The 17,160-nt window shown below is 41.8% G+C and overlaps 1 protein-coding gene across 1 annotated transcript in view; it reads right to left on the minus strand.

Annotated features, from left to right (window-relative positions):
* Positions 1-384: 384 nt before the first annotated feature.
* DDX1 (DEAD-box helicase 1) overlaps positions 385-17,160 on the minus strand; it is a 42,071-nt gene continuing 25,295 nt past the window's right edge. The window contains exons 17-26 of the mRNA XM_045011254.1: positions 15,975-16,163; positions 9,838-9,889; positions 8,496-8,642; positions 7,810-7,901; positions 6,997-7,069; positions 4,181-4,253; positions 4,039-4,081; positions 3,684-3,779; positions 1,396-1,516; positions 385-725 (exon numbers count right to left, since the gene is read on the minus strand). Coding sequence (XP_044867189.1) covers positions 595-725; positions 1,396-1,516; positions 3,684-3,779; positions 4,039-4,081; positions 4,181-4,253; positions 6,997-7,069; positions 7,810-7,901; positions 8,496-8,642; positions 9,838-9,889; positions 15,975-16,163 — 1,017 coding nt within the window. The 3' untranslated portion in view covers positions 385-594. The remainder of the gene's footprint in view (positions 726-1,395; positions 1,517-3,683; positions 3,780-4,038; positions 4,082-4,180; positions 4,254-6,996; positions 7,070-7,809; positions 7,902-8,495; positions 8,643-9,837; positions 9,890-15,974; positions 16,164-17,160) is intronic.

Consider the following 17,160-nt stretch of genomic DNA (forward strand, 5'->3'; position numbering starts at 1 on the left):
ATACAAGTCAGAGCCTCTAATTTCTAAGATACTTAAACTTGATGGATTTTTCCCCACAATATTTTAAAACAATGTACTTTGTGAAAATTCAGTTGTTTGTTATAACATGCATTAAAAATACCTGTGTTTTTTTAAAACAACTAGAACACAAGTGAACAAAAGTTTTTGTCAAGGTTGACTATGTGATTGAAAACTGAATTTAACCCGACAAAATAGTACCAGGGCAAATCATTTTATATTTAGTAGAAAGATACACAACATTCTCACTCAACTGGGTAAATTATATTTGCATTTTTAGTAAATGAAAACGCTACAAAACTAGTGATTCTGAAAACTCACTCAAGGATGAGGGGGAAAATGTAAAAAAACCCAAACACCCTCAAGTTTAGATTAGTTCTTTTATTAGGCCAACATTTATGACAGCTAAAACATGGGAGTCTACATTATTGAACAGGGTTGCTTGACATGCAAGAACAGTGCCTTGTTTTTAGAGTTATTGTAAATACTACTGCTGAGAGGCAGCACAAGATTATAGTATTTTCAATGTGGAGCTTATTTTATTATTATTCAAGTCTTGCCTAAAGTGTGGCACATTCAAAACATTCTGAACAGCTGGTTAGGAAGGTAGCCAAGATGTAAGAAAGATGTCTGAGCCTCCTTTTCAAGGGCAGCCAACTCTTGTACTGTAGGTGCCAAAATATCCACATGGCCTTTATAGGTTCCACCTGCCAAAAAAGAACCACACTCTAAAGGACATGCTTGAAATAACTTGTCAGCAGTACTTATGTTCAGTTGCAATTGTTCAGAAAGTTAACTATTCCAGCCTTACTAACTTGCTATTGGCAAACTTGCAGACCTCACCACACACAGTAAATATTATCTGTTGCAACTCAGCTAGAAACAAATTTTAATTATCTAGACAAAAACCAGTAAAAAAAACCACCTTTAATAAAATCAGAGAGTTTAGAAGGTCAGTTTATTTAACTGAATTTATGTTACGGTTAAACACATGCTCCCAGCCATAGATAAATACATACCCATGCTTGCAACTGCCTGAAAAGAACCCATGTCCTTATTTTTATATAAATTTATATTTTGAAAAAACCCCACAAACACAGGATCCTGGTATTACCACACAGGAGGACCTTACATTTGATGGCCTGCCATGTATCACAGTCACATATAGGGGGCGGAGTGAAAATAATCATGGATGCTTTGTTTAGTGACAGGGGTTCTTCCAAAAAGGTTACATAAAGAGTGGTTACATAAATTAAAAGTCTTAAGATACGGACCATTTTGTCAATTTTTTTTATCGTTAAGTCACTCTTTCCAATGTTTCCGCTAATTGACTGAACGAAATGTAACTAGACTACCGAACACTAATTAGTTGCTTACCGCCTGCAGCCCTTCTTTTTCCATATGTAACTTTCCCATCGAAGTCATCCACTGGTACTTTTATGTCTGGCTCAACTTGGGAAATAGTACAGTTCAGATGCTCTTCAATCTCACCCAGCAACTAAGAAAGAAAAAAACAACAACAACAATTCAGTCTTAAAGATTCTTCCATTTCTGAAGCAAAAAATAGTATTATATTGTTCTAAACCAGTGATTATGTTCAGTGGTTCCAACAGGAGTGGCATACATCCAAGAACAGAGTTTGCCCTGAAAGGAATAAAGTCTCAGAAGTGTATGCATACTAGCTTAGACTAGATGACCTCTTGAGTTGCCTTCGAGCCCTTCACTTCTGTGATTTTAATCACTTCTCCGGTTAAGTCTCTCTCTAGACCAGTGGTTCCCAAACTTGTTCCGCCACTTGTGCGGGGAAAGCCCCTGGCGGACCGGGCCGGTTTGTTGACCTGCCGTGTCTGCAGGTTCAGCTGATCATAGCTCCCATGGCTGCGGTTCGCCGCTCCAGGCCAATGGGAGCTGCTGGAAGCGGTGGCCAGTACGGCCTGTTTGTGTCTAACCTGTTCTTAAAAGCCTTCAGTGGCAGGAATTCCAGGTAACCTGTTCTATTGCTTAACAATCCCCCTCGTTTTAATATCCAACCTAAATTTCCCTAGTTACTAACTAAGCTTTTTAGTTCTTGTTCTACTCTCTGTGGACATAGAGAACAACTGATCACTGTTCTCTTTGGAACAAACTTTTACGTTTGAAGACTTCTGTTTCCCCCACAGCCCCCCCCAAAGTCGTGTTCTTTAAACATGGCCGATTCTTTCAACCATTGCTCACAGGTCATGTTTTCTAAGTTTTATTTTTGTTGCTCTCTGAACTCTCTCCAATTTGTCTACATCTTTCTTAACCGGTGGTGCCCAAAAAGTGGACACAGTACTCCAGCTGAGGCCCCATCAGTGGTGAGGAAAGGGGAATTACTACCTCTCGCGTCTTACATATGACACTCCTTTTGATACAGAATAACCACAACTGTTATAATCAAGGCCCCTTTGAGACTACAAGTAACTCTCTATGGGCAGACCCCCTATATCCATATGGTGCCCCTACTGCAGCGTTTTTCAAACATTTTATATTGATGAGCCCTTTCACACAGTAAGCCTCTGATTGGGACTCTCCCCATATAAATTAAAATGGGGAGGGGAGGTAATTTAATTGAAGCTTGGGGCTATCAGCCCCATGGAGCTGACAGCTTGCGACCCCCATGTAACCACCTTCCAACCCCAAGGGGTCATGATGCCCAGTCTGAGAATCCCTTCCTTATTGACTTTAATGGGGCCGACCCACACAGAATAACTTGTGGTCTGAACCTAACTGCTTATTTTATTACATACAAGGCATTTAATATTTCACAAGTGCGAATTGCCATGAATTTCCAGCAATTTCATACTGGACATATCCCATTCAAAAATCTGTACTTGTATAAAAAAAAGTGATATTCTCAGGTTAAGAGGAATGACAGATATAAGTAGTCTTAAGAGATAATTCATCTCAGTAAATGAAATGAATATCACATTTTTAATCCCATTTTGTAACAGTTCACAGCACGTGGTTAGGAAGGTGGTAAAATGCATTCAGAATCTGCATGTTATTCTGGATATGGAAGATGAAAATACAAGATTCTCTTATCAATCTGTGCAATAGCAACATAATCAGCTGCACTTTAAATCATCAAAAACTGATTGAGAATTATTGTATGAAGCGATCTTACATTCTTGAAACAGACATGCAAACTTATCGTCAGTCTATTTGACTAGACGATAAGTGAGACAGTCTGCTTTCTATTATGTATTAATCATTTTTAAAAAGGACAGTTAAGATGCAATTAAACATTCACTAGCAATATCCTAGCACAATGGAATCAGTTATTTTATCTGTGAAGACACTGGATGTAAGTCAGTGCCAAAACTAAGAGGATAGAAGGAAAAAAAAATGTTCTTGGATATTTATCAACAGGATAATATAATCAAAATGAATTTCAGAATTTGTAGATTAAAATGAAATATATATTCCCAACCACCACAATTTTGACTTCAAAAATAGGTTTTATTTAAAGTCTTCATCCATGGGATTTTGAAACTATGATTTATGCTTCAATTAAACAAGACAAACTATAATGTACATTCCTCTTAATCCTTGAGAAAGTAGTATCAGCTATTTCCCTCTTTTTAAATAAAAAGGTGATATTTTTTAATTAAAAAAAAAAACAAAAAAAACAAATGAAAGATTACCTGCATCTCTTTGTACCATATAGTGCAACCTCCATCTTCCTTCAGCCTGGTATTATAGCAACCCTTTCCACGGCTACTACAAACATGATACCACACCTAGACAAGAAGTGAAATATATGCCACACACAAATAAAACAATTTAATCACTTATATATTAATGCATTATTATTTTCATTAAAACCAGTATAAGAACTACAATACTCAGTTAAAGATGCAGATGCACTAAACCAAAGTACAATACACAAACAAACGGGAGTTTTCCAAAGCAAGAGATTAAGTTAGATATCAGCCATGATAAACTTCACTCAAACAACTTGTCTTCTGCCCAGTGCCTCTGCTTTTGGATTAGAATTACCTTCTCTTTTTCTGTTGCCACGAGGGAAATCGCCAGACCCATTCTGAAATGTTTGAAAAAAAGTACTTAAGTATTTCTAAAGTGCATTTGAAGCAAACAAACCAACCAACCCCATAAAAGATTGATGAAGGTTCCAACATACCTTTCAGCTCTGCCTACTCTCCCAATTCGATGAACGTAGTTTTGCTTTTCATCAGGAAGCGTGACATTGATAACTGCATTAATAAAAAAGGTGGACGTTACCACATACAGGAGTATGACAATTCAAAGCAGGAGCATACAACCCAGGTTGTACTAACTACTTATAGTAATCATACATACTGTTAATTTATTCTACCTCAACTCTGCTGTAATCCCTTTTTCATGCATATGAAACAGTTTCACAGAGTAACAAAAACCAGTTGACAGGACAAGTTACCTTTAATAAAAGAAGATATTTTTAAAAAGTTTTCTTGTTTCAACCCCCCCCAAATTGTAGCCTATAGGTTGAAACACCTATAGTTAAGGTTGCTCAACACCTCACAGTATAAGGCCTGGTCCACACTAGGACTTTAAATTCGAATTTAGCAGCGTTAATTCGAATTAACCGTGTACCCGTCCACACCACGAAGCTATTTAATTTGACATAGAGGGCTCTTTAGTTCGACTTCTGTACTCCTCCCCGACGAGGGGAGTAGCGCTAAATTCGACATGGCCATGTCGAATTAGGCTAGGTGTGGACGGAAATCGACCTTAGTAGCTCCGGGAGCTATCCCACAGTGCACCACTCTGTTGATGCTCTGGACAGCAGTCCGAGCTTGGATGCTCTGACCAGCCACACAGGAAATGCCCCAGGAGGGAGAACCTCTCTCAGTACCAGCGCTCACACAGCAAATGGGAGGACAGGTGGCGTGAGGAAGACAAGCAGGTGACTCAAACGCTGCTTGGACTAATGAGGGAGCAAACGGACACACTCCGGCGCCTTGTAGATGTTCTGCAGGACCGCAGGCAGGAGGACAGAGCCCCCCTGCAGTGTATCTGCAACCGCCCTCCCCCGCCACAAAGTCCCATACCCCCCTCACCCAAAATAACAAGAAGGAGGGGGGCCAGGGGCCGGGAAAACTGTCACTGCACCCCAGCAGAGTGCTCAAGTACCCAAAAGCTCTCATACCCTAAATTTTGAGTCCTTTCCTTCCTGACTCACCCAAGCCCAAATCCCAGTTTCATCCCAACTGTCTAGTTAATTATTAAAAATACTTTGCTGTTAATTACTGTTTCCATCATGTTTTTTCACAGAAGACTGTGTTTGAAAGGGGGTGGGGGTGGGGAAGGGGGGTTGGTAATTGCATAGGACGGTCACCTTTACCAGGGTACAGACACGGGGGCAGGATCAGCAGCAGGACACACACACAGTGCAGTCAGTAGGCACCCTGGTCGGTATGGGAGGTGGTTTCCAGGTTCTGTGTGGGTGGGTGGGGACGTGACTTTGTAGCGGGGGAGGGCGGTTACAGATCTTATGCAGCGGTCCTTGTCCTGGACCACAGAGCCACGCAGCAGGGGAATCTGTAACCGTCCTCCTCCGCCACAAGGTCACATAGCCCCCGCACACAGAATCCCAAAAAGGAGGGATGGCAGGCTCCGTTGAAACAACCAGTCTGGCACTGCGGACCGCTCTAGGAGCAGGAACCTGTCATTCCTCGAGTTCAGAGGCGGTCTTTACATCACCGCACACCCTACCCAGCACAGTCTGCGTCCCAGTTTCAACCCTTTAACGCAAAGTCATTAATAAAGAAACCTTTGTTAAGTAACAATGGAACACGTATTTTATTTTTACACGTGTGTTGGAAGTGGGGGAAACGGGGTGAACGGGGTATGTAACTGCAGAGGATAGTCAACAGTAACTGGGTAAAGAAACAGGGGCAGGTTCAGCTTCTCTGTAAAGAAACTGAACAGTCACAGGTCACGCTGCTCGCTGGTACTTGAAGAGTTCCTTGTCGCTGTCCAAGGCGCCTGTATAGGGCTTCATGAGCCAGGGCATTAGCGGGTAGGGTGGGTCCCCGAGGATCACTATAGGCATCTGTACATCCCCAACAGTTATTTTCTTCCCGGACCACAAACTACCTTCCTGCAGGTGTCTAAACAGACCACGCGTTTAGAAAACACGTGTCATGAATCTTGTCTGGCCACCCGACGTTGATGTTGGTAAAAGTCCCCTATGGTCCACCAGTGCTTGCAGCACCATTGAAAAGTAGCCCGATTTCTCAGCAACTGACTGTGGAAGAGGTGGACGATAAGGTGCGAGGAGGTGAAAACGGCCATAACTGCAGCGGGCTCCATGCTCGCAGTGCTGTGGCGTCTGCGCTGTCACTGACCAGAAAAGTGCACGAACAGATTGCCCGCAGGCGCTTTCGGGGAGGGAGGGTGTGATTGACGGGTCAATGATGACAGTTACCCAAAACCACCCTCGACACATTTTTTCTCCCAGCAGGCATTGGGGGCTCTACCCAGCATTCCAATGGGCAGCGGGGACTGCGGGAACTGTGGGATAGCTTCCCACAGTGCACCGCTTCCAAAGTCGACGCTTGCCCCGTTAGTGTGGACTCAAAGTCGAATTAGTGTCCTTAGTGTGGATACACAAATTCAACTGCGTAAGGTCGATTCCACAAATTCAAATTAAGTTGAATCGAACTACTCTTGTAGTGTAGACATACCCTAAGACTTCTCTGGGGTTCCCCCCCCGAAAAATAAGTGATTATATAGTTAAAGACTGCAACGTCACACATACATATACAAGATGGCCAAATTAAGATTGCCTGTGGACTTCCTAATATTCGAGTGCTTCATTTTGAAAGCTTAACGTTCTCTTAGTGTGGTTATTATATATTCGGTTTAACTAGTTTGTATATTCACATACTTAAGCAAACCCTTACAGAGTTCCATAGCTAAAATTCATGTGTTAATCATATTTAGACTTCTTACCATAAGGAACACCATGGATATCAATTCCTCTAGCAGCTACATCGGTGCAGATCAAGAATCTGACATCTCCTTTCTAAGGAAAAATTGAATTCATAGTTAAACCCACTACAGTTTTTAAAAACAAATTCCTCCCTCCCCCACCTCACACTCACTGCAAGGGCCTTTAAACAGAGTATCCTTTGAGAGTTGGGTTACTTATTTAGCCTAATGTGCAGTTCCTTAAAAAAAAATTGGTCCTAGTCTTTAAGTTAGTGTAATTACTTGTGTATAGCTTCTAATTACAGGAACAACATGTCACAGGGTTTACACAATAGTGAATAATTACATCCTGAGCCTCTGGCTTGATGAGCTATTTTAATGTGGATGCTCCTAAAATTGGAAGACTGGCCCTAAACGTTAAAGCATGGCTTATGTTATTAATAAGACACCACATACGATATTACGAGCCCTATCTCATGGCCACAAGAGCAAACTATTTCCTTACAACTTCAGGTAAGTAGGTAGGCTACTAAAAGTAGTAATCTTTCCACATTCCATACTGCATTGTGAAGGACTTGTTCACCCCTCTCTGGAACGCTGAGTAGCATGAAATGGAGAAGTGTTTGGAGAAGTAGTTGGGCAAAATAGCAGATACACTTTGCATACTGTTCTCTCAATCCAGATATTACAAAGGCCCTCTGGCATCACAGACATCCTCATATGAAATAAACACCCTTATTGCAGTGGTTTGGGAATACTGCAGTTCCACATCAAGTCATCCTGGTTCAGATTTGTTTGGGGACTGAGAAGCACCATAACAGCCTGTATTTTTACCTTAAATCTTTCCAAGTTTTGTTTTCTTTCTTGAGGTTTTCTGTCACCATGCAGACAGACACATGAAAACTGATGTCCTTTCCTATCTGGGCCTAAAAAAAGTTAGGTTATTAATATTCAATTGAACAAAGAATAAAATATACAAACCATTCAATAATCACACTGACAGCATACTACAAACATATAGAAGTTTAAGTCCAAAACTTCAGATGTTGTACAAAGATGACCTTTGTGAGAAGAGGTTTTAAATGTCAGGCAGAAGATACAGTTCAGACATATCACAGTAACATACTATTTTGCTATGGGGCAGTTCATTTTAAGCTTTTTTTTGGAAGGTATAAGTGACACCATTGCAAGTAAGTTTTATCACCATTTAAATACGTTTTACAGTACATGGATCTCAGGTGCCAAGAGGCCAAGAAAAGTTTGGTGATCACAGTATGCCATCAACACAGGTGAGCAACTAGTGGTTAACTGTCATCTTACAGCTTTCAGAAAATTTTATAATTAAGACCTGAAACACTCTGAAAGAAGAACAAAAAAACATTTGCTATAAACATCTTCAAGTATTAGTATTTCTTTAAAAAAAAAACAAACGCAAAAGTGGAACACTATTTAAGGCCTAAACAGTCAATTTTGAGACATCAATAAAATGGATTAAATAAGTTTACAATGAGAAATATTACCTCCTCCTTGTTGCATAAAGTACTGCTCCATGTTATCACAGTCTATTTTAGTTCTGCAGAAAATAATTGCTTGATCCATCTTGTGTTCCTTAATTGCTCGAACAGTATACTCTCCCTTTAGTATTTTAATAGCTTCAGACCACATTTCTGAGTATAACAAGAGATGATTGTCACTCAAAGCATTTATAAAAATGCTATTTTCTAAATTTGATACTATACGGTTTTCTGAAGGCTGCTTTGAACACTTATCACGAAAACCAGGTATATTAGTATGGATAGGTGCAACAGGCCAAGTCTGCACTCACATTCTCCTGCCCCAAAGAAAAAGGGTGAAGAATTCTCTTCCCCCAGCAAGAGTTAAAATACCTCTCATGGGGAAGTTACCTTCTCTCAGCCACTCAGGTTGTCTGCAGACTCAGGCAGACATCCCTGCTTCAGTTATATTCAAATTCCATTTTCGAGCTTTTCTTTGCAAACTTGAGGACTAGAAATAAGCTTTTTTTCCCATTTGACTATGACCTAATCACTTGACTCCAGGAACTGAAACATGCCATACCGTTTTGTAGGGCTTCTCTCTCAATGCAGCTCAACTCTGCCTCATGATATCTTTTAAAGCAGGGATGGGCAAACTTTTTGGGCCAAGGGCCACATCTGAGTGGTGAAACTGTATGCAGGGTCATGAATTTAGGGCCGGGGCAGGGGGTTTGGGAGCACGGGGTGTGGGAGGCGGTACAGTGAGCAGGAAGGGGCTCAGGGGCAGGGGTTTGGAGTGCAGTAGGGGGTTCAGCAAGGGTCTCAGGGCAGGGGATCAGGGGTTCAGGGCAGGGGGTTGGGTGCGGGGTGTGGCCCAGTGCCACTTACCTTGAGTGGCTCTGGGGTAGCAGCAGTGCGCAGTGGGGCTAAGGCAGGCTCCCTGCCTGCCCTTGTCCTGCACCACTCCTGGAAGTGGCCAGCATGTCTGGCAATGGCTCTTGTGGGTGGGGTGGGACAGGCAGGTCTGCTGCACGCTGCCCTCGCCTGCAGGTATTATCCCCAAAGCTCACACTGGCTGCAGTTCCCCATTCCTGGCCAGTTGGAACTGCAGAGGATGGTGCCTGCAGGCAAGGGCAGCGCACGGAGCCCTCTGCCCCACCCCCTTCCCCAGGGGCTGCAAGGATGTGGTGCCGACCGCATCTGGGAGCGGCGCAGGGCCATGGCAGGCAGGGAGCTGGATTGAAAGCCCTGACCAGCTGGATTTGGCCCATGGACCATAGTTTGCCCTCCACTGTTCTAAAGAATACTATTTCAAAAGCCACTGCTCTGATACCAAATGTTGTTAAGACTGCAGGGTAAGTTCAATTACCTGGACTGTTAACACCAGGCCTTGTATTATCTTTTGCATGTACCTCATCAGTCTAGAAAGGGGAAAAAAAAAAAAAGGTTAATTATAGCAGTGCCTTCATAACTACAATAGTATACAAAAGTAGCATCAATCTCATCAATAGTTTGCTATTTGCATTTAATTTATTAAGCACCAACAATCTACTTGGCGTTCTATGACACATTAAGACAACCATTGCTCCAAAGGCCTTATCTAACATTAGCAAGCACCAAAGGTGAAGTTCTTGTCCCAACAGAATCAATGGGAGTATTGCTATTAGTTGCCAACCCTCCAGGATTGTGCTGGAATCTCCAGGAATTAAAGATCAATCTTTCATTAAAGATTGTGTCATGTGATGAAACCTCCAGGAATATGTCCAACCAAAACTGGCAACCCTAACTGCTATCAACTTAATCTGAAGTGAATTTTTTTCCACTAAGTTTTCAGATGAATTTTCCTATCTCTAGGCCAAAAGTAGTTTGAATTTGGGGAAATTTAGTGTTTTTGTTTTTTTAAGTGTGTAATGCACACTACAGAATTTTTCATTCCAAGTTCTCAAAGTCAATGCTTATTTTATAGATATTGATTTCTCTCTCTGTTTCAGTTTACCTAGTCCAAGAGCACAGAGCAAATCAACTGCATGGCAGGAATTAAAATTCTCATGTTCTTGACTTCGTTTCATGCTCCTTTCGCTAACCTACATTGCTTCTCTGTGACTGCTGAAAGGGAAACTACAGTATTTTGAGGAAGAGAGAGTTACAAATTTAGCTGATTCAGGATTTAAATATTTACTTTTTTTGTAATTAAGTACTTGGGGGGGAAAAGTAAAATTCAAAGTCAACAAAAACCACAAGAAAGCTAATTGTCAAAAACAGCTGTTTATTTTTAAAGCAGAACAAAGCCCATCAGGAGAAAATACTCAACTATAGAAGGCAGTAGTAAGTAGAGAGGTAAGCTAGTCCACATTGGTTACTAAAGCAACTCTCTTGAAAGCTGAATACTAAGGGTATGTCTACACTACGGGATTATTCCGATTTTACAGAAACCGATATTTGGAAACATTGTATAAAGTCGAGTGCACGCGGCCGCACTAAGCACATTAATTCGGCGGTGTGCATCGACTTTTGGAATGTTGCACTGTGGGTAGCTATCCCATAGTTCCTGCAGTCTCCCCCGCCCATTGGAATTCTGGGTTGAGATCCCAATGCCTGATGGGGCCAAAAATTTGTCACGGGTGGTTATGGATAAATGTCCTCAGACAATCCTCCCTTTGTGAAAGCAACAGCAGACAATCATTGTGCGCCCTTTTCCCTGGATTGTCTGGGCAGACGCCATAGCATGGCAACCATGGAGCCCGTTCAGCCTTTTTTCCACTGTCACTGTATGTCTACTGGATGTTGCTAACAGACGCGGTACTGCAGCGCTACACAGCAGCATCCCCTTGCCTTTGCAAGTTAGCAGAGATAGTTACCAGCCCTACTGTACTGTCTGCTGCCTTGCAAGGTGACAATGACGGTTACCAGTCACACTGTACCATCTGCTGCTGTCATGGGTGCTCCTGGCCGGCCTTGGTGAGGTCGGTCAGGAGGCGCATGAACAAAAATGGGAATGACTCCCCAGGTCATTCCCTTCTTTAAGTTTTGTCTAATGGAGAGTCAGTCCTGCCTAGAATATCAGGCAAGCCTACTAAAGAACTAGAGAGACAAACGGCCTCTCTGGGTCAGAGCCCCAGACATCCCGCAGAAATGATGAGCTGCATGCCATTCTAGGGGGTGCCCCTGCAACAACGCCACCCATTGCTTCCCTCCTGGGCTACTGTGACAGTTATCCCCCCATGTGTGTGATGAAGTAATAAAGAATGCATTAACAACACTGACTTTACTATCTCTGCAAGCAGAGATCAAAGTGGGGAGGGGAGGGCAGCCTCCAGATGCTAGAATATTCCAGGCAAGAGTGAATCTCCATTAGACAAAACTTAAAGAAGAGAAAGACCTGTGAGTCATTCCCATTTTTGCCCAGGCACCCCTGGCCGACCTCACTGAGGACTCACGGAGCACTCACGGGACGATGATGGCTATACGTCCTACTGTACCGTCTGCAAGGGAAGGGAAGGGGATACTTCTGTGTAGCACCGCGTCTGCCAGCAGCATCCAGTAGACATACAGTTACATTGAAAAAAAGGCGAGAAGGATTTTTTCCCCCGACTTTGCTTTCGCAGGGGGGGGGGGGCAGGGGGAGGGAGGGAGAAGAGGGGACGGGGGCACGACAACAACGATATATACCCTGAACCACCTGCGACAATGTTTTTGACTCTTCAGGCTCCGAAATGGTTTTCGGAGAGTGCGGGAACTGTGGGATAGCTACAGTCATCAGTCATCCCTCCCTCCATGAGCGTCCATTTCATTCTTTGGCTTTCTGGTACGCTTGTCTCGGCTCCTTAAGTTTCACGCAGCACTGTGTTGAGTCCCTGTTGTGGCCTCTGTCCATTATAGCCTTGGAGATTTTTTCAAATGTTTTGGCATTTCATCTATTGGAACGGAGTTCTGATAGAACAGATTCATTTCCCCATACAGAGATGAGATTCAGTATCTCCCGTACGGTCCATGCTGGAGCTCTTTTTTGATTCTGGGAGTGCATGGTCACCTGCGCTGATCAGCGCTCCACGCTGGGCAAACAGGAAATGAAATTCAAAAGTTTGTGGGGCTTTTCCTGTTTACCTGGCCAGTGCATCCGAGTTCAGATTGCGGTCCAGAGCGGTCACAACGGTGCACTGTGGGATAGCTTCCAGAGGCCAATATCGTCAAATTGCGGCCACACTAACCCTAATTTGAAATGGCAATACCGATTTCAGCGCTACTCCCCTCGTCAGGGAGGAGTACAGATATCGATATTAAGAGCCCTTTATATCAAAGTAAAGAGGTTCGTTGTGTGGACAGGTGCAGGGTTAATTCGGTTTAACACTGCTAAGTTCGAAATAAACTCGTAGTGTAGACCAGGTCTAAGAGTCACATTAATTCTAGCCAAGGCAGAAAAAAAAAAAAATCCCCACCATGACCAGCTACACAAGAGCAACAGTTTATATTTACCATTGCCAAGTATTTATTTTTATGGAGTATTAGGATATAGATATTCAGGCCTGTCTGCAAAGGCCTATACTTTAAGAATTTAGGTTTATTCTTATCACTTAACTAGTTACAGAGGTACAAAACAAAGATAATAAAAAAAAAAATCAGTCTGCCTGTTTATAGGCCTTCTCTCACTATAATAGTCTAAGGCCTTGTTCTTAGGCTAAGGCCTTTGGCTAAACAGCAGGGGCAGCCATAAGCTGGGAAGCGAATGGTCACATCCTCAGTCAAACTGAAATAAGGCAGTTTTGGGCTGTTAAAAAGGTGATCCGATCTATCACCTCCAGATAAAGGGAATAATAAATAATAATAATAGGAGATATACCTATCTCCTAGAACTGGAAGGGACCTTGAAAGGTCATCAAGTCCAGCCCCCTGCCTTCACTAGCAGGACCAAGTACTGATTTTTGCCCCAGATCCCTAAGTGGTCCTCTCAAGGATTGAACTCACAACCCTGGGTTTAGCAGGCGAATGCTCAAACCACTGAGCTATCCCTCCCCACTAAAGGAAGAGCCTAGAAGATGTAAAAGGAAATTTAGTTTGATAGTTTTCTGTTTGGCAAGAACTCACTTAGCAATAGATACAGCTGGGAAACCCTTATGTCTTTATAGATGTAGTTGTGAAATCCTCACTTCTGTATTGTTTTATCATTATAGTTTCCACTTTGCTATTATTTGCATGGTCTCTGGTTCTGTGATTGTTTCTGTCTGCTGTATAATTAATTTTGTTGGGTGAAACCAATGAAGGTGGTGGATATAATTGGTTAGATAAACATGTTACAATATGTTAGGATTGGTTAGTTAAATATCAGAAAAATGATTGGTTCAAGTATAGCTAAGCAGAACTCAAGTATGATGGCAGACTAGATAGTAAAGCAGGAAGTGGTGGTGGGTGGGAAATTGGAATCATGTTTTGCTAAGGTGGGGAATGGGAACAGGGACATAGGCAAAGCTCTGTGGTGTCAGAGCTGGGAAGAGGACACTGAGGAAGGAAACAGGAATCATGCTTTCTGGAAGTTCACCCCAACAAACATCAAATTGTTTGCACCTTCAGACTTCTTGCATGAACAGAGAGCAACAATACCCGAAGGACCAGGAAAATGAGAGAGTGAAAGAATAAGCACCCTAACACGGGGTTTGTATAAACGTATTCAAAAAAGTATATAAAGTATGCTAGTTATGGAGAAATGTGTGGGCAAAAGGGAAAATCCTTGTTTTCTAAAATGATTTTTTCTGAAAAAGCCAAACAAGAAGTTGAGGAAAAAAAAAAAACCCTAGGTAAATTTAGAGAATTACCTTTAAAAGCAAGTTTCAGCTACACTGACAAATGCATGGACTCCCTCCGGTGGTTAGTTTAAGACCCACAACATTCTATATCCCTATTTTGGCTACAGAATGATCTAAAATCTCAGTGAGTTTTTAAGTAACTAAGTACTTTACCCTCAACTCAATAAAGATATCTGATAAGAACTTATCCTAATTCAAAACTGCAAACAAGTCTTGGAGAAGCCAGGCTGGTTTGGCAATCTCACCTTGAAATGGTTTTGCAAAGAGCAAAATTTGTCTCTGGCTGGAAATGCTGGGGTTTATCCATCCTCCTTGTGGGGTTAAGGATAGTGAGATGTTTATCAGGGAAAATGAGTCTTTATGAAACTTGAAATCCAACCCTGGGCAAGAAAAATAGTTTTCCCTTCCCCAGATTAGCCAATAACTGCAGGCAGAGGCACTGTGAAGTATGAAGGTACTTGAAGGTAAATGTCAAGGAAGATATCTGCTCTCTTGCCAAAGAAACATAAGGCCTCCTCAAGCACAAATAAATGCCAGTAGATCTAAGAAAGTGCAAGCTCCCCAGTTAAAGCCCTCAGTTGGAGGGCAGACTAGAGACACACAAGCTACCAAGAACTTCGGGTGGTGGAGCTGGAAAATAGAGTTCCTAGGCTCCTGTTCTGAGGCTATAAGATCAGAGTGATCACTGCATCTAATTATTTTGTTTAGGGTAGCAGGGAATAAGGTCAGTTGTCCACATCTCACAGAAGAGAAACCTACTCCTAATTCTGTACTCCTAATTCTGTGCTGCAGTGGGGGATGGATTGCACCAGAACGGCATGCCAGCATTTTTGCTGCATGAGGGATGTCATTTTGTTCTTAAAATGGCAGCCTCCATAGCGTGATATCATCCTCTCTCACACACACAGAGGATGTCATTTGGTAGAGCAAAATGTCAACCTCCCGTACAGCATGCGTGTAAGGTCATGTTGTCAGAAGTATTCTGGTGGTTGCCCATTCAGGACTACACCCCTGTCCTTATTTGAAATTTAAGGATTAACTACTTAAACCTATTCATTTGATGGAATTTTAAGAGCAAGAAATTAAAGAAAAAAGTCTATATGCTTAATTTAGCCAGACAAAACTGGTCCATCTGAAACAAAAGTCTGGAATTAATCAGCCAAAACTGACATTGCAGTTGCCAATCTCCATTTGTAAAGCCCATTAGGGTAGTTCGACTCAATAAGGGCATAGACCACCACAGCAAGGTCTACATTAGAAAGGCTTATTTACAGACTTCTGACCAGTCACAGATTAAAGATAATATAGGCCACATGTCTGGGACTATGGAACATTACAGCAAAAAAAAAAGGTATAATGCTGTCCTCTGCAACTCAAACTCATTAAAGTTTGCTGGCAATCAGGTCTCTCATCCAGATTTCTATTTGGGTCAGGCACTTCAATTGCAAGAGTCTTGCAGAATTGGAGTTTTATTAGATCAGCAATATTACGTTGACAACATGGACTTCACACTACAATCAATATGCCAAATTTTATATTCAGATAGATGCAGCCATTTCAACAGGCTACAGTGCCTGTTGGTCCCATATGGGACCAAGTTCAGGTTCTAGCAGTTTAAGTCACTGTGTAACCAGAAAGCAAAAGAGTGTTGTTTTTTCAAATTAAGTTACATCTACTGTGGTCTAATAGGCAATTACAAACCACTTACCCTGATATGATTTTTGCCAAGCCTTTCCCATTGTTTGTCATTTTTGGGATTCACAGGAACAACAACGTGGTGCACAGTTTCTGGGACAGAATCCTCTCCTTTTAAGTCAACCCAAGTGGGGAAATGCATGATCTTCTCAGCCAGTTTCTTCACATCAAAAGAATGTAGAGTTGCAGAACACACAATAACCTTAAGAAAAATACAAACATTTTATGGCAAGAAGTTTTACCAAAGCCACAAACACCACAGCAGGTGACTCTTACTGGTCAAGAGTTTAAGTGGAGAGAATAAAGTCTGGAAGGGTCTTGTAGGTTGGTGACAGTTGTGTGGTGTCATGCAGAGAATTTTTTGCCTCCCTATTTCTGACACTATAGACTGATGGAAACCAGCCCTATGAAGGTCTTTCTGGCCAAGTCAAATAATTACTCCATTGTTCTCTAAAATCAGCTGCCCAGTCATTCCTGGTCAAGGAGATTATTGGCAGCTGAAGAAGAGGCAACACAGAGCAGAGATGAAATAGAATATATCTGAGGAATTGTTAATCACATGGGTACTTTACAATTTTACAGATTTCTGAATGTGGACTTCAGGGTTGTCATGTATCTGTTCCAAGTATAATTTTCATATCAAAATGCCTACAATAATACTGCAGATTATGAAAGTTGTTCATCACACTCCTAATTTGAGTTACACCTAGAACCAAGTAGCAGACTGTAGTTCTAGTGGTGGTGGTCGTCGTCATGCACTTTTTTCATAATCAGGAAGTACACAGCTCTTAATGGCATTCTAGGTAGTTTCTAGCCTACAAATGTTTTCTTTTCAAATTGAAAGAAAGCTGACCTTTAGTAAGAGTATATTAAAATATAAATATAATGTAAAAATGTATGTTTTGCTCTTCATTTTTTGGTTCAGTTCAAAAACTAGCATCTTAAAATTACTCAAGATAGCCAACCATTTCAGCCCAACAATGGAGGCCATGAAAGACCAGCAGATTAAACCCAAGGAGTATCTTCTGTAAACACTAAGAAGGAGAAATAGTAATTTCAGGAAATTGCTGACTTTCTAAATAAAATCCCATGTTATACCTTTAATTAGCAGACAGTCATCTATAAAAACTATTGTTAGAAAAATATAACAGTAGGTAACCACTTGTGGTGGAAGGTAGATTCAGAGAGTTGTAGGCCAG

Source organism: Mauremys mutica, chromosome 3 (assembly GCF_020497125.1).
Source record: "Mauremys mutica isolate MM-2020 ecotype Southern chromosome 3, ASM2049712v1, whole genome shotgun sequence".
NCBI lineage: Eukaryota > Metazoa > Chordata > Testudines > Geoemydidae > Mauremys > Mauremys mutica.